Below are 25817 nucleotides of genomic sequence, written 5' to 3' on the forward strand. Positions count from 1 at the left end.
TGTTAGCAGTCAGCTCACCAGGAACAAACCATGTGAGTGTACCTACGTCTCAGAGTCCTACAAGTGTGAGCAGCCTTTTGTCCTTCTTGTCCTACTTTTTTTTAAAAACTTGCTCCTTTTTCTCGTCCATGGTTCTCCGTTAACTTACATTTTCTTCTCTTTTTTCGTCTTCTTCAAAAACACAGATTATTTTCTTATATATTTCTACACATTATAATAACATACCAAGATAGTTAGGTGACTATTAATCAGTTAATTAAATGCCAACTGATTGTTGAATAAAAACGAACCTGCACTGACTAAGAACATGTTGTCATTGCAGGTCTCTGAAAAATTCCCCGACCTGAAGAAGAGGGGGAAGGCTCCTCACGCTCAGGACTTAGTGAAGGAGACGAGTTTGCAGACAAACACCTCCAACACGTGGAACCGTCCTCGCTGTGGCGTGCCGGATTACCCCGCTCAGAAGGAGGTGCATTATCGGGGGCGACAGAGACGCTTTGTCCTGTATGGAGGACGTTTGGAGAAGACAGACCTCACCTACAGGTACAGATACCTACATACTCAGTTCTGACCCAATATTAGTTTAATTTGCAGAATTCATTTTATTGTGAAATGAAATGGAAGAACACCACATGATAGGACGGTGATTTATTTATTTCCTGTGTTTACAACCAAGGACGAACGTTTGTTTTCTTTTTTAGCAACACCTCCAGAAAATGACCCAACCCGTCCATTAGGAATATTTTACTATGTCCCCCAATTCTTAGGCATTCTTCAGGGGGCAAACTGAGGCTACAAACAAATGCAAAAAACTAAAAATACAAATATTTTCATACAGAGATTAGATTTAAAGATACAAGGCAGTGACCAATCCACATCTGACCAACAGTGTCCAACACAGTGAAGAGCCATTATGTGGAGCAGAAAAAATTTGTATAAATGGCTGTTATCAGAATCAACACTAGCAAAATCAAGTAAGGGACCTCGAGTGGAGATTTGTTTTTGTCGGTTTTCAAGATCAAAAGTAAAAAATCAAGCTCAACTTTTAAGCCATCAGTGATGAAAAGACCTAAACTTGTTCAGGATAATTTGACATCTACAATTTCATGACAACTTCATCTGCAAAGTTCCAAAAAAAGCGAGTAAATGGACCTTAAAACTCTCACCGCCCTCGTTGTCTTCAGACAAAAAGCTGTAAACAGCCACTGTGCGCCTCCTGCTCAGCAGCAACCAGCAGACAGATACAGTTATACTGTGGTCGCACAGTAGGCGTGACAACACAACACCGTTATCAGCTGCACTATCGTGGAGTTGCTGTTGAAGTGTTACTCAAGTGCTTGTTGACCTAGTTAACTTTGTTATGGGCTTGTGTGTGTTTGCTACTTGCAACAAAGGGACTGAACGTTATTTAAAGATTGTATTTGGTCATAAAAGTATCTTTGCTGCTCATCAGTGTCTGAGCCCCCTTTTAACATCACACCTCATCGTCCCATTGCCTCATCTCCATGTGCAACGCAATCCACATAAAGCTAGCATAGCATCAGCAAAAAGTTGAGGCTAGCTAGGCTTTGAGATCGGTGCTGCAGCTGTGGTTTTGGTTCACTGGGAAGCTAACAGAGCAGCTGACGGAGCTGTGGATGTATAAAGAGACCTGGATACAGCATTGGAGGCAGGCCCTGTTCAATGGTGCATGAAGCCAAAAAACTCTTTTCTGCAGCATTAAATTACCTGGATGATCGGCAGTGCTCCAGCATCACTGGACCCATACAGCAGGTGCACGAGGGACTACTTCTCCTACAGCTGGCTAGTTCTGGTTTAGCTCTCCGCTAACATGCATGGGCATAAAATGATTTAATTGTGCAGCTCTTCTGGACTTTCTAAGTGTTATCAATCGAAGATGCTCAATGCTCAAAGCTCAGTTTCTGCAGTATGATATAACCCAGTTCTTTCACACTGTGGCGCCATAGAGCAAGTGCACTTGAGACTTACACCGGCCAACTGCAGCCAAACAATTAACTTCCTGTTTACCACTCTGCTAACTTGAATGGGGATGAAATTATTTAATCGTGCAAGTCATTTCATGGGGGTTGTGACGCTAAAGAAAATGCAATCACTGATTCACAGACGTCTCTTTCTCAGTGTAAGTCTTTGGGAAATAGTCTTTTGGGTCCCAAGGCATCACTCGACAGACCTGGACGGTGCAGTTTCATTTTAGACTACTATTACTACAGCTTCAAAGCCTGCCGCTGTTCCCGAGTGCTTGGACGGAGCAGCCAACGGAGCAACTGATGAAGCTGCCAATGGAGCGGCTGTTTAAGGGATTGATGGAACGGCTGATGGAGCTCTGTGGCCAGCTTCCCAGCTTTGGGTGCCTCTGCCTCCTGTCTGAAGTTGAACCCTTTGGCTAAGTGGAGCTCTGTTGATGGCTTCCAGGCTTCGCCGCACTCCTGCCTCTTGGCTTTCTCACTCAGATGTGCTCTCAGACACTTAAATATGGAATTAACGTGAACGTGTTCTCTGTAGTGCTGACGTGATTCAGTGGGTACCCTTAAAAGTACTGAGTTTGGTAGCTAACCTATGTAAATAAGCAGCTGTTTGCTAGCACATTGACCATATCAACTTGAAATGTAATACGTCAGTGTCAACTTGTCTCCACTGCCCCCAAGTGGCCAAAGGAGAAATCATTTAGTGCAGATTTAAAGAAAGACTTACACGAGATGGCACGCTATTGAAGTTCATGACATTAAAAGTGATGACTCCATTGCGACACGATCTGCTGGACTTCAGACACATTAAATGGTGGACTCAAGTAAAACAATGTAACGTGGGAGGGCTTATATTGTTCTTAGAAAATGAGGTCTTGAAGTTATGATTCTGACAAATGAGTGCCGTTTTTTTTTTTCATATGAGGCCTTGGCACCGTCAAGCGTCTGGCTGCTGCCTCTCTGTCTGTGTCTCCCGGGGTCCCTTTCATTGTAGTCATTCTTTAACACAACAGTATATTAAGACAGACAGAGGGACGGAGAGAAAGAAGGGGGAGCAAGCACCGGCCACAGACTAATAAGATTGTGCTGGATCGGACCAATAAAGCGCTCAAAGTGACACCTGACAAAGTAACCAGAATCCAGGCAGCAACCGGCAAAGTCAAACTATACTTCTGTATGACCTGACAAAGCCACTGTTGCTTCTGTGTCCTTCTAAACGGCTAAAATATGAGCGTTGAAAGGGTGGAGAGTTGTTTTAACGGTTTAACGGCTGTTAGCAAAACTGAAAAGGAGCTCTCTGTGCCACAGAGCTCCATTGTTGTCCATAAAAACTATTAGAATCACTTCATCGAGCCACACTTGGTGACATGTTTCTTCATTCCTACGAACACACACACACACACTGTAGTTTATTTTGACTCAATCCCACATTCACTGTCCTGCTGCCACAAATACTCACTAGACCACCAAATGTGAATTAATCCGCCTCTGAAAATAGTCCCCAACAAAAGCACTGTTTCCTCCAGTTTGTTTGATGAAAAACTCAAGTGACCAGTGCGCTAATGTCTTCGTTATCTTTTTTTTTTATAAATATGTTTTATTGTTTTCTTACAATTATTATCCCACAGAGATGAAAAATACAGAACAAATGCATATCACTTCAATTTACATATTCATCCCCAAAATGTAGAAGTGCATTGTTCAGCAGATATATTGACACAGTGAGTTCACCATTCCCATCCCCACCCACCCACCCACAGGTTTACATGATATAAAGCACACTTGGGGAGTAAGAAAACATAAATAAAGAGAAAAAAGAAAAACAAAACAAACAAAGCAAAAGCAAAAACAACCTCACTGATAAAGATATAGACTGAAAATCAATTAAAAAAAAAAAAAAAAATAAATAAATTGATTAATTTAAAAAAAAGGGGGGGGGGGGGTGTTCACTTCTGCGATCAATGGTGTGTGAGTTCTACCTTATTCATTGTTAAGGGGCTCCTGCAAGGAGTCATAAAAGTCGAGAAAGGGCCTCCATATTTTGAAAAAAGATTGAGAGGATCCCTTAAGTGTGTATTTGATTTTTTCTAGCTTTAGGAAGTACATAACATCATTGACCCAGTGAGAAAAGGATGGGGGAGCTTGTTGTTTCCATCTGGTATTAGCCCAAAGAGGGCACAGATCGGATCAGGATTCAACTGGGTTCCAAATATTTCACTAAAAGCTTTGAAAATACTTTTCCAAAAGGTGGAGAGGTTCGGACACCACCAGAACATGTGTACTAGGTCTGCTGGCTGCAGGGGCGTAGCACCAAATTATGGGCCCTGTACACTCTCAATGTCAGTGGGCCCCTATCCATGCCAGTGCACGAGGCGCGTGAGCAAAAAAAAAAAAAGAAAAAAAAAGGGGTATTTATTTAAAATAAAAAAGCATAAATAGGGTTTTAAGCTACACCCTTCCTTGCCTTCAGCATCTGATGCAGAACTCTCTACATCTACAAGAATAAAGAATTGGTATTAGCCTCTTAACATACAAATAACCCGACCTACTTTTTAAAGCAAGCTCACTTTGTATTTCTAGAGCCATTTCAGTGCAAGATAAACTGCTAAAAATAGTGAAACATATGGCCAAGCATTGCTTATTATGTTGACGGATTGTCTTTTAAATGGGGCTCATTTTTGTGTTGCTATGGGCTGAGCTCTAAGGCTGTCAACCAAACAGTCATAACTGGTAATAATCCACAAGAGGGCGCTTGACAGCGCTTGACATCTACCATTTAGAACAAGTACAAAGATAATGTGAAAGTTTGCAAATATGTTCATTAAAAGTCAAACATTAAGTAAACATCAGATATGCTTTCCTACAATAGATGCTTAGACTAGCCTAATTATTTGCTATAACACACAGTATTCATCATGGTCAGCAAGTTGCAGAGGCAAAAATGTTTTAAGCCATTTTTCAGCCAGATTGAGAGGAATAGCTAATTGTTTTTCTATGTTCTTCTCACCACCTACACCTCTCTCTCTCTCTCTCTCGCTCTCTCTATCTATCTATCTATGGCACAAAATGTATGGCAAAAATCATAATCACAATTATTTTTGATTGATATTGAGATCACAGTTATTTAACATGATTATTCATTGGCTTTGGTAACATCATGAATTTATTGAGCATTGACAATAGCTTTTAAGCACAGCACTGCACTGCAATGCTAAGGCTTTTTACCAGACAAAAATAATAAATTGCTTTATTGCCCAATTAATATATTACTAGTGTGCACTTGAGCCTACAGTGATATTGGTAGGCTATTTACATGTTGATATATGCAGCAGAAATATTGCTAGGTGGATCATTTATTAAGTCTCAGCACGGAGTTTCACTTTCAGCTCTGCTGTGTTAGTAGACAATAGGCTATAGCACACGCACTGAACCAAAAGGCTAACTTACTTTAAACTTAAGGTAAACAACTCGCATTTAGGCAGCAATTCTACCAGTCAGCAGCTCTCGCTCTCTCTCTCTCTCTCTCTCTCTCTCTCTCTCTCTCCCTCTCTCCCTCTCTCTCTCTCTCTCCCTCGCGAACCAACATACCAACGTTAGGGGGGGTCGGAGGGGGGAGCTCGCCCTTGAATACTTGAACAACGATCTCACCTTGTCTTTGCTCATCTCTAATCTCAGCCTCATCTTCAGAAGAGCCGCCAGGACTGGCCACTGCTGCTCCTGCTGCTCCTGCTGCTGCGGCTGCGCCAGCGCCAGCACCACTGTTTGTTTCTGAAAATGGTTAATGTTGACAACTAACGTTAGCTGGCCCATAATTGTCTTTATACTTACAGCCACAAGCAGCCTGGTTGGCATCTAGCTAAGCTAAAGACTTCACGTGAGCATACAAACATCAGCAGCAGCTGTCTGGAGTGGACTACGTTAACTTTAATTGGACTTTGCATAACAAGCAAACTCGGTTCACCTTTGGGAAAGAAAACAGTCAACAGCTGCCTCCCCTCATTCTGCCTTCTTTCTTTTTCTTTCCTCTCTTTCTTCTTTTGATACCCTGATTTATGCTTTTTGGGCAGCATGATGTCTAGCCCCCAGGTCATTCAATCTGGGCTCACTGACGTTACACTTGTCGCCGGTCGCTGTCGGGCGGACTAAACCATTTTGCGCCTCCAAGAGGGGGCCCCCAGAATGTCCAATATGTGGGAGGACTGTGACATAAAGTTCATTCTCTCAGTTGATGTTATCAATATATTTGAAATAAATTATGACACCAATTAATTGGAGGGCCCAATTCATTCGAAATAAAAACATCACAAAAAAAAAAAAAATCAGGATTTTCATGGGCCCCTCTCCCTACTCGGGCCCTGGGTAGTCAGGTCCACTTTTCCCCCCACTACCACGCCCATGGCTGGCTGTCCTCTACACCGGGGGCATAATGGATTAACATTCGGATAGATCTTTGCCAGCCTGGCCTTAGTAAAGTGAGCTCTATGTACCACTTTCAATTGGATTAGACCGTGCTTAGCAGACGTAGATGATGTGTGTATCAGATTTAAGATGGAGTCCCATTGATCGTCTTTAAAAACTACTCCAAGGTCAGAATCCCAGGCCTTCCTTAAGTTTTCAGTGGAGTGTGGGTTAATGCTCTGGATAAGATCATACATCTGGGCTACCAGTCCTCTCCGGTCTGATTTCAGTTCAAGAATATATTCAATATGTGATTTTATGGGTTTATCCGGAAACGAACTTTTGTACGAAGCTCCTAACCTGTAAGTAACGGAAGAAATGGTTCTTGGGCAAGTTGTAGGTTTGGGATAGTTGGGAGAAAGACATAAATATGTCTTCTGTATATAAGTTACACACTGATTTGATACCTTTGTTGAACCACAGACTGAATGCAGGATCAGTACAGGAGGGAGTGAACATGTGGTTTGACTTAACAGGTGAGAGGATAGAAGGTCCCTGTAGCCCAAAATGTTTTCTAAAATGAACCCAAATTCTTATGGTGTGATTAACGATTGTATTTGAACTCAAATTATTGCTAACAAGGGGCAAGGCCGCACAAATCACTGAGCCTAAGTGGTGTTGGCTTGATGAAAGCTCCAGTTGCACCCAGTCTGCTTTATCTGTAATTGGTTTATCTTCAAACCAGTGAATTAATTTCTGGATGTTGCATGCCCAATAATAAAAAATAAAATTTGGCAATGCAAGCCCTCCTGAGCGTTTAGATCCTTGTAGGTGGGTCTTGCTAATACGACTAGGTTTATTCGCCCATATGAAAGAGACAATGGTTTTATCGAGTGTTTTAAAGAAAGTTTTTTTAATTAAAATTGGGATGTTTTGGAAAAGATATAAAAATTTTGGCAATACTATCATTTTAATACGGTTAACACGTCCTGCTACTGACAATGGTAGAGAGGCCCATCGGTTCATATCCTGCTTACATTTGTTAAGGACTGCCATAAAATTTTTCTTAAAGGTAGCAGGGAAAGAGCGAGTAACCTCAATTCCCAGATATTATTCCCCTTTTAAAGGGGAAAAGATTAGAGGGAATTTCATCTGCCTTAGAGTTTAGGGGAAGAAGTTCGCTCTTTTGCAAATTCAACTTGTATCCGGAAATCTTTCCAAATTGATTCAGAGTATCTAGAATGTAGGGGATTGATGAAGTTGGGTTGGAAACATATAAAAGCAGATCATCTGCATAAAGAGACGTTTTAAACTCTAGGTCCTCCCGCTGTATACCTTTAAAGTCCTTACAGTGTCGCAGTGCAATCGCTAAGGGCTCAATGGCCAATGCAAACAAGAGAGGAGACGGGGGACATCACTGTCTCGTCCCCCGTCCGAGAGGGAAGTAACCAGACTGAGTATTATTGGAAATCACAGATGCCAGGGGGGAAGAGTAAAGCAATCTAATCCAGGCTATGAATCCCTCTTTAAAGCCAAACTTTTGAAGAGTGAAGAATAAATAGTCCCGCTCGACCCGGTCAAAGGCCTTTTCAGCGTCAAGCAAAATTACTACCTCAGGGCATGTTGACCGGGCCGAGTGGACAACATTGAATAGCTTTCTCAAATTTGAGTAAGAGTGCCGGCCCTGAATGAATCCCGTTTGATCGGGCGAAATAATATCGGGGATCACACTCTGTAGGTGCTTAGTCAACACTTTGGATAACATTTTAAAGTCCACATTTAGCAAAGAAATGGGACGATATGATGCACAAAAGAGTGGATCTTTATCTTTCTTTGCCAGTAGTGAGATTGAGGCCTGTCTCAGTGTCAAGGGAAGAGTACCCAGAGAGAGCGCCTCTTTGAACATAGCTTGGAGAATTGGTGCTAGTAGATGGGCAAACGTTTTATAGAATTCGCATGTGAACCCATCAGGGCCGGGCGACTTATTATTTTGCATAGATTTAACCGCTGTAATAATTTCAGAAGCCGAAATGTCTGCACACAATTTAGTATTTTGGTCCTCTGACACACCAGGAATAGTCAGGTTTTCAAAGAAATTACATGGGAGATTAGAGTCCTTGCTGCATTCCGATGTATAAAGGTCAGAGTAGAATTGAAAAAAAGCTTTATTTATGTCGTCATGATCTGTTAAAATCTCTCCTGTGTGTGACTGGATCTTTGTAATGGAGTGCGCAGCCGCTGCCTGACAAGCTTGTAGAGCTAGTAGGCTACTCGCTTTGTCTCCAAATTTGTAGACATTATGCCTGGCTTTCATAATAAGGCGTGTTGCCTCATCAGTGGTTAAAAGGTCAAATTCAGTTTGTAATCTCAAGCGGTCTTTGTAAAGATCCGGAGTCTGGCTTTGAGCATATTTTGAGTCAGTATCTAGTATTCGTTGGAAGATTTCATGTAATTTGGAATTTTTTTCTCTTTTAAGTGTAGAGGAGTAAGCTATGATTTGTCCACGGATGTATACTTTAAGAGTCTCCCATAATGTGGCAAATGAGATCTCCGGGGAGGTGTTTGTCTCCAGGAAAAGTTCAATTTGGGATGAAATAAACTCTAACAACAACAAAACAAATTTCTCGTCCGATAGTAGAAGAGGGTTGAGTCTCCAGATTCTGTTTGGGGGAGGGCGATTTGGAAGATCCAGGTCAAATTGGATGGCGCTGTGATCTGATATAACAATACTGGAATCTGAGCAAGTCTTAACCTTGGGTAGAAGCCTGTTCTCAAGAAGAAAATAATCTATACGGGTATAGGTATGATGTACATTTGAGAAAAAGGAATAACTTCTAGTGTGGGGAAACTGAAACCTCCAAACATCCGAAAGGCCACATTGACACATAAAATCACTCACAACTCCTGCTGACCTAGAAAGTCTCTGAGGGTTGGTTGATGACCTGTCCAAGGTGACATCCAATACAAGATTGAAGTCCCCTCCTATTATGAGATATCCATTATCAATCTTGGGTATCGTCAGAAATAGTTTTTCAAAAAAATGATTATCATCACAGTTTGGTGCATACAAGTTCACTAAAATTAAAGGGTTGGCAAAGAGCTGTCCAACAGCAATGACGTACCGCCCGTTAGGATCACTAATTACTTCTTGAGAGTGAAACACTGCCAGCAACACTGGCATTACATAGGTGGGTTTCTTGTAAAAATGCTACATCTACCTTCAGTTGTTGCAAGTGAGACATAACTTTTTGTCTTTTAACTGGGTTATTGACCCCTTTAACATTCCAGGATATGAATTGGGTGGGGTTATCAGTTACCTTATTGTGATGGCTACCCATACTGGTTTAGGAGAGTAAATAGGTGATAGGTAGTAGGGCAGGATAGTTTGGAGACAGCAAGATGGTGTCCTGTCTGAAAAGTGTGCCGCAGCAGAGAACACTGGGGGAGGGAGGGGGAGAAGTTAATGCTAAGAAAAGAAAAAAGAAAAAAAAAAAGGAGAAAAAGAAACGAAAGGAAAAAATAAATAAATAACAAAAAGCGATACTCCAATCACGTGTACATAAGCCTGTAAAACATATCTCATGGCTTGTGCCGTTACACACTTTGTGCTTTGTTTTACCCTGCACTTCAAACTCTGCCATTATGTAAATCTTTCTTTTTTAAATACAGAGAAAAATGAATTGGAACGTGACGAACCTTTACTTCACAAGTATCCAAACAGTAGTGTATTAATACAGTGCCCTAGCCAGTGCACACATCAATAAACAGTAATTCTACATATCAACAGCCTCAGCAGGAGGAAAAACTGCAGTCAACGAGCAATAACAATAATGGTGAGTGTCATATCATTAAGACATAAGAGCATAGCCATGACAGCTCTTTAAATAGTTTCTGACCATTTAAGTTGTTTTTAAATCTTCAAACAATGGACAAAACAATGAATTTTTTACAAGTGGCCCAGCAAGAAAAACAAAGAGAAAATAATAATAATAATAAAAAAATAAAAAATAAAATAAAATAAATAAAAAATGAACTGGGGCAATAAAGGAGATAAACCCTTAAACTTACAAACTAAGGTAGTTGACTCTATAAATCAAAATGTCAATCCCTTAAAACATTCAATGTGAGCCCTTGGATGTCTATGAAGGTTTTTTTGGGGGGCGATAGAAAACTTGGGTAATAAGAAAAAATAATAATAGTAATAATAATAATGATAAAATAAAAAAAGAAGATTAAACAAAGCCCAGTAGCTGACGTAATGATCGTTTACTGTAATTTATCTGTTCAAAACTATTAGGTTCACAATCATAATGTTTGGTCCAGTTGCCGGATGACAAGTTTAATACAACATCACTGGTATTAACTTATATTAACTAAGGACGGACGGCGTAGGAGAAAAAAAAGAGTGTTTCTCTTCACCAAGCTGACCGGGGTATGACACTAACTAGCCCACTTTTAATGTCATCAGAGCCAACAGCTGATGGTAGCTTAGCGTTGCAATAAAGCTATATAGAGTTACACAGTATAACATTAACGTTGCGTAAAAGCGGACGAGTCAGCTGAGTGTTTCCACTCATCCCAATCAAGTTAGCGCTACCAATGGTTCGTTGTGTTGGTAATAAGAGCGGGGGTAAAGCCAGCCGACGCTGCTAATGTTATGATACCAGAGAAGAGGGGGGAGGATAAGAGAGAAAAAAAAAGCGCCCGGGTCATGGCCACGACATGTCAGCGGTAGCGTATAGCAGAAACAGACCTCTGACTATATCTAACACAGATAACAATTACAAACAAGTATTTTAAACCCCACATATATTTATAGTATCCGAGGCACATGTGTGTCTTTACTGGTCAGATAATGTCCATTAATGGCGCGGTAAACAGAAATAAAGGCCGCCGTGTATTCTCTTAATAATATTCAGGTTAATAGCATAGTAGGATATATCATTCAGTCCTCCGTTGCTTAACATCTTAGTCAAATCGGCAATTTTATTCACTCACCAGTCCGTCCAACAAAGCTGAGCTAGAAGAGTGCAATGTCCCCGGTTGTTTTCTTCAATGATAGCGTTACAGTTGGTCAGGAGTCTCATTCAGCGGGTAGTCTGTCCTCCAGAAAAGCAGCGACTTCAGCCGGGGTGCAGAACTCGTGCCTGGATCCATCGGCAACCACACGATGCTTAGCGGGGAAGCGTAGGCTGAACTGGTATCCCGCCGCTCTCAGCCGGGTCTTGACCGGAGCAAAGGCGGCTCTCTTCCTAGCCACTTCAGCGCTGTAGTCGGGGTAAATGTGAATCTCTGAGCTTCTGTAGGACAGGGGGCCTTTCTCTCGTGCCAGCTGCATGATTCGTTGCTTCACCTGGAAGCGGTGGATGCATGCTATGAAGGGTCGGGGCACGCCGTCTTGTCTTCTCTGGGTGGCCAGCCTGTGTGCTCTATCCACGGTCAGAGGGTGGGAGAAGGCGTCGGGACCGAGGATCTCTCCCAGGCAGGATTCAGTGAAAGAGGTCGGTTGGTTGGCTTCCGCTCCTTCTGGTATGCCTGTTATGCGAACATTGTACCTCCTGGATCTGTTCTTGAGGTCATCCGATTTTAGTTGCAGCTGCTCCTTTTCCTTTGGAAGTTTTCCGACTGCCGATTCCAGTGTTAGCCTCCCGTGGAAATCGTTCATTGAAGTTTCAATGGCCTGGATTGTCTGGTGTTGTTTGGCGATGGCGGCATGGTTGGCTGAAATTTGTGCAGCCAGGCTTGTAATAATCCGCTCTTCCATGCCAGTGAGCAGTTTCTGGATATCAGTCAGAGACGCTGCCGGCGAGTTGTCATTGTCGCCATGCGTGGGGTCATTGCTAGCTAGCAGCTCAGAAGCTAAGTCGCCGTCTTGTTTGCTCTCGTTCCCGTTTTCGGCTTTTTTACCTTTAGTTGTGGTCGTCTTGTCCATGTTTAACTGAATATCCTGGACACAAACTCAGAAGTCTGCTTTAGAAACGGGTTCACCACGCTCTAAGAAGGCAAATAATGCAGCAGATATCAAATAAATGTTGAGTGGTGACAGAGCTCTTCCGACCTGCTGCCTACTCCATCGCTCGTCAAACCGGAAGTCATGTCTCCGTTATCTTTTGATAAAACCCTGGTCTAATTACATATGTACAGGTCAGTGATGTAGGTCTGATGAGTCATATTTGGAACATTTCCACCTCTAATGAGCAGGGTGTTGTGCTGAGAAAGTGATAAGCTCAAAGACTTCCTGTGTGAACTTTGCGCCGCGGAAAGCCCCATGTGGACAAATATTTGCACCTTCGCTGGAGTCTTAAATAAATGAACAAGCAATTTATGAACAATGAACAAGTTATTTTCATTCAGGTTTTTGAGTACTGAGGATGGAAGTTGCCAAAAATCAAAAATGAAAAAATTAAGGACACGATAAATGAATTATTACGCCATTAAATGTACCAAAAATAATATTAAAAAATAAAAGAAGGCATTAAGTAATAGATAAGATTTGACAAATTGATATTCCTGTTTTTATTTTCTTCTTTTATTTACCTTTGTATTAATTCCCCTTTTATTAACTTTCCAACTTAGTTTTCCCTTTTATTTATTAGTTTTTCTTAATTTTTTAAAATTTCATCATTCATTTCAGGATTCTTTTTTTAATTTATTTTAGATTTATTTTAAGCCTTTTTTTCATTTTTAGATTTATTTATTTACAATTTTCTCTTTTTTCATTTATTTCCCTATTTATTTATTTACTATTATTTATTTTTAGTCATTTTTAAATTGTATTATTTATTTTTGCATTTCTTTTTAATTTAAATTTATTTTAAGTGTATTTATTCATCTTTAGATTTATTTATTCATTCATTCATTTCCCTCCCCAAACTTATTTATTTCCGTATTATTGTTGTAATACATTCCTTTATACAGGTCTATATTAATTTTCCTATTTATATACTTTTCTATGTAGTTTTCCTTTTTATTTATTTTTTGTTGAACTATTTATTTTTTCGATGTAATATTTATTTTTCATTTAACTTTTTAAATGTATTTATTTATTCATTAGTTTGTATTTTTTTTTTTTATTATTTTGGCAGCTTCCATCCGCCATATTAAATGACAAAATATATAAATATATATATATAAATATTCAGAGGCTTCATGGTTCAGCTCCTCCTGCAGTCTATACTTCAGAGACAGTGGTTGAGATGAATACCAGGGGTATTTTTTATTTTTATTTTTATTTTTTATTGTCAGTGCACCTCTAAATTAAAACCACATTTCCCATAAACCCTGCTGCTTCCTGTCCCTCTTGACCGAGCCGTAACCATGACAGGCAGTATAAATTCTTGCAGGTAAGCTTACATACTCTGGACCGGTGCCATAAAATGACGCAGCAGATTCTTCTCAGCAGAGAGGACACTAGACGCTGACAGTGTTTGTCCACAGTTACTCTAATTATAGACCTCAGCTTTATGTGACTGATGCTACAAATACCACACATAATACCTTTTCCTTTATACCTCTACACCAATTAAAGCTGCAGATGTTGACCCCAGGGAGATCCAGAATTAGCAGCTGGAGTTTAAAGGAATATTCTGACATTTTGGTGAACGCACTTTGTTGTCTTTCTGGCAGTGAGAGAAACATACCAATCTCATCCTCCCACTAATTAACATGTTGTGTCTTGTTTGTTGAATTTGTATACGAGCACATGCTGAAACTGTTTTTCTCCGAGCAGTCAGGTTGCCAGGTTTGGTAACACTGTACCGAAACTAAAACCTGTGCTTACCTGTGGCAATTGGCATCCCAGACTGTAGCTAGAAGCAAAGAGTACAGGCTGAACGCGTCCTGACAGCTTCACCCACATCAGAGAGGTTTCAATCTCCTCATCTCACTCTCACATAAAACATACCAGCATGTTGCCAGAATGTTTAACTGTGCCTTTAAATCTTTGGCTCAAATTGATGTTAACACGTGACACTTTTTATTGGTTCGAAAGAATAGCTCAACAATTTGGGATATGTAGATATTCACTGGCTAGCTTAGCTTAGCACAAAGAGTGGAAACAGCCAGTGCGGCCTTGTCCGATGATTACAGAATCCAACTACCGTCACCTCTAAAGCTCACGAATTAGCAGGCTGTATCTTGTTTAATTAATTTGTACAAAAACCAGAGTGTGGAACAACATGCAAGACTATTTCTTGACAGGGACCAGGAACTCCCCAGCATCAAACAACCTACTGTAAAATAGCAAATTGTTGTTTTTACACTTTGGTTTTTGCAAGAAACGTGGGGGTTTTTCCAGCAGGGAAAGTGGCACGAAAAGCACCTTTTTTTTTTACTGAGACATCGCTGCATTTTCAGTGGGGATTGTGCCACCAAACACGGGTGTTTTAAGCCAAAATATGATCTTTTCATAACCATAACCAAGTGTTTTTGTGCCTAAATCTAACCACATATTAACTACAGTGCTGTTGAAATTCAATCAATGGTTCAATCAAACTCAAGATTGTTTGCCCCCTCAGTGCAGTTCGTTTGGGCAGGTGTGAACACAGCAATCACACTCAGGTGTGCACCAAAACAACCAGACTGAGACCCTCTGGTGCGGTTGTTTTGTGGTGAGAAGGTGTTCCGACCTGGATGTGAAGCAACTGCAGTCACATGACACATTGTTTGGGTTAAACATGAGCATGTTACAATCCTGGAGGATTATTAATGTGCACCTCCTCCTGTACTGCCTTAATATGCACATTCAGCACATCCAATGCATCAAAACATTGTTTTCTAGTTGGAGCCGCGCCTCGTTTTCAAACTGTATGGTTTGACTAAAATGAACAATGACAGCAATATAGTCCACGATGAGCAGCGCTAAAATCAACCTGCGTAGTTGTCCCTCCATTGTGACATTAGAAAGTGTCACATTTATCTTGCAAGTGTACTCTTCTTCAACGTTTGCTTTACTTCCTGGATTTTTCCCACATGGAAATTCTGACCAATCAAGAGCAGCTTTCTCACACAAGGCATTTGATCTGGTCCGCTTGTAAATGCTGCCGTGAGAACACGAATGAACTCTAGGCAATTATACAACTTTGGAACAAAATTAGTCCCTGATTCAGACCAAAGGAGACGAGTCTAGGTCTGAAAGAATCCTTAATTGCATTCAACCACTGCTGCACAGACATGAGAGTTGTCTAATTCTGCTTCTCCAACCTGTTAACATTCTGTGAGTCATTACTCTCATTATACAAAGTCTAATTCCATCTAATTCACAACTGAGTTTGTTGGTTGTTCTCTATTTACTCCAAACTGGATTTATTTTTATTCCTCTGCAATAGTAACTTTCAGATTTAAGGTGCAAACTGCCAAATGTCCTTAATATTTTATATGATTTATGAAGAATTTGAGTGCTGTTGGTAAGATGAGGAGGTTTCTCTCCAGTTATCACGCTGGGTGGTTTTTATCTGAAAGGAAAGGGACAAGACAGTGATGCAGTGTTTTGTTCACAGGCCTGAGGGCGTCAGTAACAGCACACCACCCCGCTGATGAGATGACTGCACGTATCAGATTAGAGGGAGGCCTGCGAGGCTGGTGGTCCCCCTCTGCTGCCATACTGTACATCCTGTGTGTGTGTGTGTTTGACACCTGCATTGATCTCCCCCAGGATCGTCCGGTTTCCCTGGCAGATAAGTGAGGAAAAGGTGCGACGTGTGTTTCGGGAAGCGCTGAAAATCTGGAGTGACGTCACACCGCTCACCTTCACTGAGATCCACAGCGGGAAGGCCGACATCCGCATCGACTTCACCAGGTGAGAGGACTGGAAATAAAAGGAAAAGGAGGCTGAACACATGATGCATGTTTAGATTAAAAGATACAGATAATATTGTAAAGAAAAAAATCTGTAGTTGGACAAAAGACTACTTTGGTCCAGACTGAAATATCTCAACAAATATTGGATGGATTGTCATGAAATGTGTTTCAGACGTTCATGTTCTCCTCAGGATTAATTGTAATAACTTTGATGATCCTCTGACTTTGTATCTAGCGCCACCATCAGGTCAAAGTTTAAAGTTGTCCAAGTACTTTGGCACTTTGGCTACATTAGTGTCACTCTTCAGACTTGGAGATAAACCCCTGGAAGATCACCATAGTAATGAGGATATATCATCTGGGAACCATGAAGGTCTGAACAGTATTAACGCCCTGACACACCAAGCTGACGGTCGGCCATCGACCAAAGTCGGGCCATCGGTGAGCGTCTGTCGGCCTAGTTTTTGTGGCGTGTCCTTCACCGTCGGCACTTCAGCGTCGGCATCGGCGTCAGCGGCTTTTCGGCCGACTGAGCATGTTGAATCGGCAGCGGAGCTTGTCGATGAGAGAGATCACTCTGATTGGCTGTTCAGGTTTTATTTCCTCGCCCCTGTAGCGAGTGAATCTGCCTGTAGTGAAACTGGGGCTAACCGGTGCTTCCTCCTCAGGCTCCACTTCCCTCAGCTGCCCGACAGACCCGCTGCTTCTTCACACTTTAACCTGAATAGCCGCGGCATGACCGGAGGGAAGCACAGCCAGTTAGCCTCCGCTAGCTTCCCAACTAGCCCCGGCTCTCCGTTTGGATCCAACCGGAGCACCGAGCCCTGGTTTGTTATTCAGGTTAAAGTGGGAAGAAGCAGCGGGTTTATCGGGCAGCTGAGTGAAGTGGAGCCTGAGGAGGAAACACCGGGACCGTCTGGATGTAATAGTCCGTGGAGGTGCTGCGGTGCTCAGCTGCACAGATAGGAAACCCCTCGGCTGACAGGACTCCGCTACTTTGTTTATCTCATGCATTCCTCGGACTTCCGGTTTCCCTTTTTGCATTATTTCCTCTCACGCAGGCGCAGAACGTACGTACCACTTGGCCGTCGGATGTAGTCTTTGTAGTGTGTTCAAATGCAACTGACACAGGGCGACGTGAGGCGACGTAGATGACGCAACAGTTGGCTTTCGTTGCCGCTAGTTCTTTGATGTCGGTTTGGTGTGTCCGCACCTTTACATGGCAAGCTGTCTAATGGGGGTTGACTTATTTTAATTTGGACTAAGGGTCTGTGTCCACAAAGCATTTGTCTTTAGCAGAAAAGTTGTGGCAGGGGGCTGGGGAGCACTTCATTCAGTGCTTTTTTTTTTTTCTCAAAGATATTTTTATTGAACTTTTTCACAAATATATGGTACAGTTGTTAAGTGTTGACAGGAAGTTTGTAAAATATACAATCAACTCATAGGTCGAGAGATAATCCTGTCCATGCCCAGTAGGGAGAAAATAAAAACACAACACAAAACAAAAAGAACTTATCCCCACCCATGATTTCCAAGCCAGACTTTTACATAAGAGACTAAACAGGACAAATAGACCAATTGTACTTCATTCCTGGAGTGATACAGGTAACAGCTGGAAGTTGGGTTTCAATCTAAGAGGGTAAAAAATAAATAAAGTAAAATAAAAAAAGAAATACATATAAATTATGAACCCACGCATGGGCCAAAGGGAGGCATCAGAGAGAGGACTGATTTATACACTTGGTATTGCTGACGTAAAAACAGAGAACAAAGTGTGAGTAAAGGATCCAATCCCTAGCTAATTTGAAGGTTATGAAAGTATTCCAGAAAATGTCCCCACACTTTTTGAAACTTATCTTTGGAGTTACAAATTGAGTAATGTATTTTTTCAAGGTTTAAACAAGACATAACATCTCTCAACCACTGAGCGTGGGTGGGCGGGACAGCATTTTTCCACCTCAGCAATATTGCATGTCTGGCCAAGAGAGAGGCAAAAAGACAGAGTTCAGCGTTTGGCTGGGGTCAGGCGCACATCTGTGTCACCTGTGGTGCCAAAAAGAGCAATCAGAGGGTCGGGTTCCATGTCCAAGCCGACAATTAAGGATAAGGTTTGGAAGACTTCCCTCCAGTATTTCTCCAAGCTAGGACATGTCCAAAATATGTGGATAAGTGAATTTCGATTTGGATATGTGGGTCCTGTGTACAACTTTGAACTGCAACAAGCAGTGACGGGCACAAAGAGAAGTTGAGTTAACCAACTTAAAAATGGTGTCCCACATGTCCTCAGACAAGGTTAGATTCAGATCTTGCTCCCATGCGATTTTAATGTTGTTGAGTGGGGCCTGCCTTATGCCCAGCAGTTTATTGTAGATAATGGAGATCGAACCCTTGCATGATGGTTGTAAATTGAGAAGTGCATCAGCAATGTTCATATCAGGTGTCTGAGGGAAGTTTGGTATCTGACAGCAGAGAAAGTGTCTTATTTGTAGATACCTAAAAAAGTGAGACTTAGGGAGAGTAAACTCTTCAGCCAGTTGCTCAAACGATACAAAACTATTATCCGTGAAGAGATCCCTGAAGCGTTCAATACCCAGTCTCCGCCATTCCTGAAATGTAGGGTCCAGTAAGGAGGGTTGGAAAAGATGGTTGGCGGAAATGGGACTTGAGAGGCAAAAATCGAGGAAGCCAAAGTGTCTCCGGAGCTGAGCCCACACTCTCAATGTGTGCCAGACAACTGGATTGTCTATGAGTTTATTTGGTGGGAGAGGAAGTGGAGATCCAAGAAGTGCTGGAATGGAAAAGTTTTTAGCAGAACCCAACTCCATTGCCACCCATGAAGGGCAGTCAGATCGGTTATGAAAATATGACCAAAAAGTAAGACAGCGAATGTTAGCTGCCCAATAATAAAAACGAAAATTAGTCAGCGCCATACCCCCTTCTCCTTTAGGTTTTTGGAGATGGACCTTATTTAGCTGAGGGCGCTTGCCCTTCCATATATAAGATGATATAACAGAATCTAATGTATCAAAGAATGATTTAGGAATGAAGGTCGGTATTGATTGAAAGATGTATAGAAATTTAGGGAGAATATTCATTTTGATGGAATTGATTCGGCCAACCAAGGATGTAGAAAGGGGTGACCACTGCGTCAGGCACCGTTTTGTGTGGTTTAGCAGAGTGAGAAAGTTTTCTTTGAAAAGACACTTGTGCTTTTTCATGACTGTAATACCAAGATAAGTGAATTTGTTTTCCACAATCCTAAAAGGGAAGTTGGAGTAGTCTGATGCCGACGTCCCCTCACTGACAAGAAAAAGTTCAGATTTATTTAAATTTAATTTGTATCCCGAGAACTGGCTAAAATCCTTCAGTAAAGACAACATGGCGGGTAGGGAGGTATCTGGATGTGAAATAAAACTCAACAGGTCGTCTGCGTATAGGGCCACCTTATGTTCCACTCCATTCCTCCATATGCCAGAGATACTCTCGCAATTGCGGATTGCTATCGCCAAAGGTTCTATGACCAGGTCAAATAGTAGGGGGCTTAGAGGACACCCTTGTCGGGTTCCCCGATGAAGGCTAAAGGGTTGTGACAGCTGAGAATTGGTAAGGACCGAAGCAGTGGGGCTTAAGTATAATAATTTGATCCAGGTGGTAAAATTTGGACCGAAGCCAAATTTTTTTAAAGTCACAAATAAATATGCCCACTCAATCCGGTCAAACGCTTTCTCAGCGTCTAGAGAAAGGACACATTCAGGAGCCACACCAGAGGGGAGATACAAAATATCAAATAGCCGACGTATATTGAAATAGGAGTATCGATTTTTGACAAAGCCCGTTTGGTCTTCAGATATGATGGACGGTAAGATGTTCTCCAATTTTCGGGCCAGAACTTTAGCCAAAATTTTAACATCAACATTTAATAAAGAGATTGGCCTATATGAAGAACACTCCATTGGATCCTTGTCGTTTTTTGCAATAAGGGTGATACATGCTTCATAAAATGATGTCGGAAGCTTGCCCTGCTTGAATGAGTCAGACAGCACTGTGCTTAGCTGCGGTGAGAGTAATGAGGAAAATGCCTTAAAGAATTCCACGGGAAATCCGTCGGGCCCCGGGGATTTTCCTGACTGCAGCGAGGAAATAGCAGCATCTATCTCCTCTTTTGTTGTGGGTTCATCTAATCTCATTTTACTGTCGGGGGAGAGCGTGGGAATATTTAGTCGGTTCAAAAAATTATCCATTAATATAGTATTATTCGAGAATTCAGAGGTGTAGAGTTGAGAATAGTACTTCCTGAATGTGTCATTAATCTTTGCATGATCTGAAGTAACATTACCATCCTCCATTTTAATATTCGTAATATGCCCCTTTGCTTTAAGTCCTCTCAGCTGGATAGCTAATAATTTCCCCGATTTTTCACCATGGATATAGAACAAACTCTTACTTCTCGAGAGTTGGCGTTCAATGGGATGAGTTGAGGCCAAATCAAATTTGGTTTGAAGCTCCACTCGTGTTTTATATAAGTCAGGGTTTTTAACTTGAGCATATTGTTTGTCTATTTCCTTAATTTGATTGGCCAATTCTAATCTTTCTCGGTGGGCCTTTTTTTTTCATATTTACAGTGTAGGAAATAATTTGCCCCCTGAGGTACGCCTTAAGAGCATCCCAAACTACTAGACTAGGTGTATCTGGGGAGATATTTGTCTGAAAGAAAAAGGATACATGTTCTTCCATAAATTTCACAAAATCATTGTCTGACAGGAGAGTTGAATTAAAGCGCCAGTGTTTTTTTTATTTGAGGAAGGTCAGGTAGTGCCAGAGATAATACAACAGGGGCATGATCTGATATCACTATGCCCTGATAAGCACAGGAACGCGCCAATGGTATCACTTCATTGTCAATGAGAAAGTAGTCAATCCTAGTGAAGGTATGGTGGACGTGTGAGAAAAAGGAGTACTCTCTCTTATTTGGATGGAGGAAACACCACACATCAGAGACACCAAAATTAGATAGAAAGGACTGAATGAGTGAGGCAGACCTACTAACTGAGTCTGGACTGGGAGAGGAATGGTCCAGTACGGGATCTAACCAGCAGTTAAAATCCCCCCCAAGTATAAGCGAGTATGAGCTCAGATCCGGGAGAGAAGAAAAAAAACGTTCAAAAAAGCGGGTAGCTAAAGGAGCGGGCGGCTGTGACGTCACCGGTGCCTTTCTGAAGAATTTTCAAGTTGAAGCGCTCAGAGTGGCTGCACAAAAAAAGCTGGAGCACAGAAAAAAGACACTGGAGGTGGCGCTCTTTCTCTAGGCAGCCACGTGTGGCCCCATATGCTCTCTGCTTATTGCTAACAGTTACAAAGAGACGCTGGCACTGACAAGAAAACTCCATGTGGTCACGGGCCCTGAAGGGTCAACCAGCAGACCACAGACACCCTGAGAGGACACAGCAATGTGGCTAACAATGACGTAGATATTGTCGCTGCTAATTGTCTAAAAGAAACAAAATCATACTGGGGAAAAATAGGGAGTGCTGCACTGGGTTCAGGCTCTGTGTAGTTAGTTGTAAAGAATCAGGTGCTCTTCAAGGATGGGGCAAATAGTCACATAAAGATATAAACAATGACTAGGCAGCTCAGTCAGTGTAAAAGTCCATGGTACAGACAGGCAGTCCAAAAATGCATCCGAGGCACTCTGACTGTGGTCAAAAATCCTTTATTAATATGTGGGTAAACGACTAGAGAGTCGACTAGAGAATCAACCCTGATGAAGACTCTCTAGTCCAAACGCGCTGGTTCATCCGTGTATCAATGAAGGATTTTTAACCACAGTCAGAGTGTCTTGGATGCCTGTTTGGACTGCCTGCCTCTACCATGGACTTCTGCACTGAGCTGCAACTAACAATCATTTTCATTTTCAGCTGATTTGCCCATTATTTTATGGATGAATTGATTCATCATTTTGTCTCTGAAAGTTCAGAATAAAGACCAGAACTATCAATAATATGTGACGACTACAAGTTGATTCTATTGTCCAAGTCCAAAACCCAATGGAAAAGCTGAAACTAGCAAATGTTTGACATATTTGCCTGAGAAACAACTTAAAGAATCAGTCAGTAATTAAAAATAGTTGCAGATAAATTTGATGAATCAGACAATTAATAAAACCCAGTCTTTTCCAGAAACTATTATCATTTTATATTTTAATTTTGGATTTTTTACAGACTTTTTTAAAATTCTTGGTTGATGTCAGAGCTCACCAGCCTCCATCTAGTTTCATCACAAAGTCCAATCTACAGTGTGTATATGTGACACCATCTTTAAATTAGTACCACTTCAGTATTCAAGAACTCGTGTTTTTACTGTATCAGCTTTATTTCAGCTCTCTTTTGGTTTCACATCACATCTTATGGCCGACTTTCTGAACTCTCATCTGTGTTGGCTACGAGAGACACGAGCACCTCAGTGAACACAGAGTCAAACATTTTAAATCTGTTCATGAGTTCAGGACAGACACATCAGATTCTGACGAAGACCTTTGTGACACAGAGTTTCAGAGCGCCACAAAGATAAAAACAACAGATTGAGAGAGAGCAAAGAGTAAACACAGATTCCAAACTCCTGAGATACAAAAAGTTTTATGGGGGATCTGTGATGTTTTTAAAATGACTTCATTTTGGGGGGTTTTATTTGAATGTTTTGTTTCTTCCTGCATTGATTTCTTGTCTTTTGTCCTTTGAAGATGATGATTCAAGCTTTAAAGTTCGTCACAGTCGGTCGGTTTGACTTACATGATTATATAATACAAAATTAATTTAATTTAATGAAAGTAAGGATTCATACATCTCATTACTGTTGTGAACTTTTACATTTAACTCTGACTTAGCCCACACACACCACAACTGTATGTCATTATCAGGAGGGAAGAAATCAGAAATATGTGTGAGGGAAAAAAAGAATTAATGAACGATTGTTTAAGGAAGAATTATAAAGTTTTCTTTATTTTTACCAGCTGATTGTAGGTCAAAGGAAATGTATGAAGTGAGTGTAAAGATTTCTTTTCACATTCGTCTTTAGTTATTTAACCAACTGCATTATGTATTGATATATTGGGCTTTATTGAAGGAGTGACACTTTAAAAATTAGTCAGATCAGTCAAATTATTTGATTTTTTTTAGCATAAATGAAAGAAATTCTCAGATTCCAGCTTCTAAAATATGAATATTTGCTGGTTTTATTCACCTTCTGTGATAACAAACTGAGCGTCTTTGGGTCTGGACTGTTGGTCGCACAAAACGAGCAATTTCAGTTTGTCAACTTGGGTAAATTGTGATGGGCAATACTCCATTGTTTTATAATCTGTACAGCTGAAAGAAGATGTTTTTAAGTTCATCATGCTTTAAACCTTCAGAGTTCATCAGTGTTTGATTTACGGACCTGCAGGTACTGGCACGGAGACAACCTCCCCTTCGATGGCCCGGGTGGGATTCTCGCTCACGCCTTCTTCCCCAAAACGCACCGACAGGGTGACATTCACTTTGACTACGACGAGTCATGGACCCTCGGAAACCACATGGGTGAGTGTTTGTCTGAGAGAGGAAGAAAACAGTTGTGTATAGTTCAACTCACACACACTATCTTTCTTTTCTTTTTATTGCCTTTAGTACAATACAATACAGAGGTTCATACATTATAACAATGTGTTTACTGTATGTTAAGAGTCACTGTCTCTCTGTATCTGCACGCAGTAAAAAAATCACTACATCTGTAAAGCTTTAAACTTTAACTCTGACCTACTGTGCAGATAAGGACAAGGTCCAAAGCTGCCTTTAAAGGGTAAGATCACTATTTTTCAACCTGGTCTCTATTTTGCCATGTTTTTGTGCCGAGGTAATGTGAACAAAAAATTCTGAAACTGGTCCCGTACTGACAGGCTGCAATTTAGCTACTCAGAGCGTGTTCACACTGTCAGCATACGTCCATTAAAAGTGCTTTTTTCTGCAACTGACAGGCTCAAATTGTTATTACGAGTGTCTGACAACATTATGGAGAGGATCCCTACAGAGATAGGCCTTTTTGTTAAAGAGTAAGATCATTTTTGATCAACCAGAAACAGCCCTGAAATGGCCATCACCAAACTCTGTTTAAATAAATTGTAATTTTATCACTGTAAAACACACTTCATTCAAAGAAGATGGAAACAAAATTAAACTAACAAAAATCGTTGATTGTCTTTTCACTGCGCCAACAATCATCAACTCAGGTTTGGTTAAAATTTACCCTTAATTCACACAGTTAGATGTAAAAATATGCTGCCTCCACACACGCTAAAATTACTGTTTATTTAAATGGAGTCTGGTGAGTTTGGCGATGGTGATTTCAGGGCTGTTTCTGGTTAAACAAAAGGATCTTAAAAAATGGTCTATCTCTGTAGGGATCCTTTCATAACGTTGTCAGACACTTAGAATAATAATCTTTAAGTTTAATAAAATAAAAAACTTTAAGTGGCTGTACATTAATGGTGCAAAACGAGTGGTTATATTGCAGCCTGTATGAAAAAATAGGGTCCAGGTTGAAAAATACTGAACCTACCCTTTAAATTACTCATATGATTTTATTTATCTTTTTTTAATATTATGTAAATTATCTGGTTTTACTGTATAGATTTTATTTCTTTGCCTCATGTCCTTTGTTACAGCACTGTGTAACTATATTAAGAAATGTGCCAGTGAAGTTATTATTATTGTTATTGTTATTGTTATTATTACACACACACACAAAAAAAAAAAAACAGCTGCAAAAAATGTATTTTCCTCTACAATGGACATATCATGAAAATAGATTAAATTCCATGACCAAAGAGAAAAAAATAAAATAAAGTAAAATTAAATAAAAAGACAATTTTAACAGGAAGACAGGGTGTGGTATTAAATTACCACTGTTGGAGCCATAATTCAGTTTTTGTTTATTTTATCATAATCTAAACAAGGTAAATGTAAATATACACATTCAGTTATTTAACTGAACACAGGGTGGAACATTCACGTGTGAAGTGCACATAGATAAGCTGCAGGTAATGGGAATCAGGTGTGTAGAACGGGAAGCAAACAGTTTTTGACCGTGTTACGGGAGCATGTCGAAAAGCAGGAAGTATTGGCATGCAGAACTGAATTTGCTGAATGGAATAATGATTACATATGGACAATGCTGTCGTCCTAGTTGTGTTCTGGTGAGCATGTGTATATTGTATTGAGAATAAATGGATCGCCAAATCCAGATAGGATAGAAATAGATATGTTTCTTAAAGTCCCCAAAAAGAATTCAAATAAACCAATAAGATAACCAGTCTTCAGCTGTTTTCAGCCATTATGCACAAAAGTCTGATAGCAATCATTTCTCCTTTCACCCAATCCATGCAGTAAAGAAGTGGGAAATAAATTAAATAACACTAATGATAGAAAGTAATAGTGCAGGAAAACCAGTAACCAATTCTACAAGAAGAATTTTAGAGGATATTTGTCTTGGGCTTTAGGATCAGTTGGTGTATTACTTACAGTAAATATATTGAACTAAAACAATCAACAATCTTTAAATGCAGTATTTTCTTGTTACATCTGGGATGGAAAAATCATCTCACTGGTT

General features: G+C 40.7%; 1 protein-coding gene across 1 annotated transcript in view; it reads left to right on the top strand.

The window, feature by feature from the left end:
* The window catches only part of mmp11a (matrix metallopeptidase 11a), a 74791-nt gene that overhangs the window by 23899 nt on the left and 25075 nt on the right, over positions 1–25817 (top strand). Inside the window, exons 2-4 of the mRNA XM_078170450.1 lie at positions 323–543; positions 16036–16179; positions 23619–23752. Coding sequence (XP_078026576.1) covers positions 323–543; positions 16036–16179; positions 23619–23752 — 499 coding nt within the window. The remainder of the gene's footprint in view (positions 1–322; positions 544–16035; positions 16180–23618; positions 23753–25817) is intronic.

This window comes from Epinephelus lanceolatus, chromosome 9 (genome assembly GCF_041903045.1).
Source record: "Epinephelus lanceolatus isolate andai-2023 chromosome 9, ASM4190304v1, whole genome shotgun sequence".
NCBI lineage: Eukaryota > Metazoa > Chordata > Actinopteri > Perciformes > Serranidae > Epinephelus > Epinephelus lanceolatus.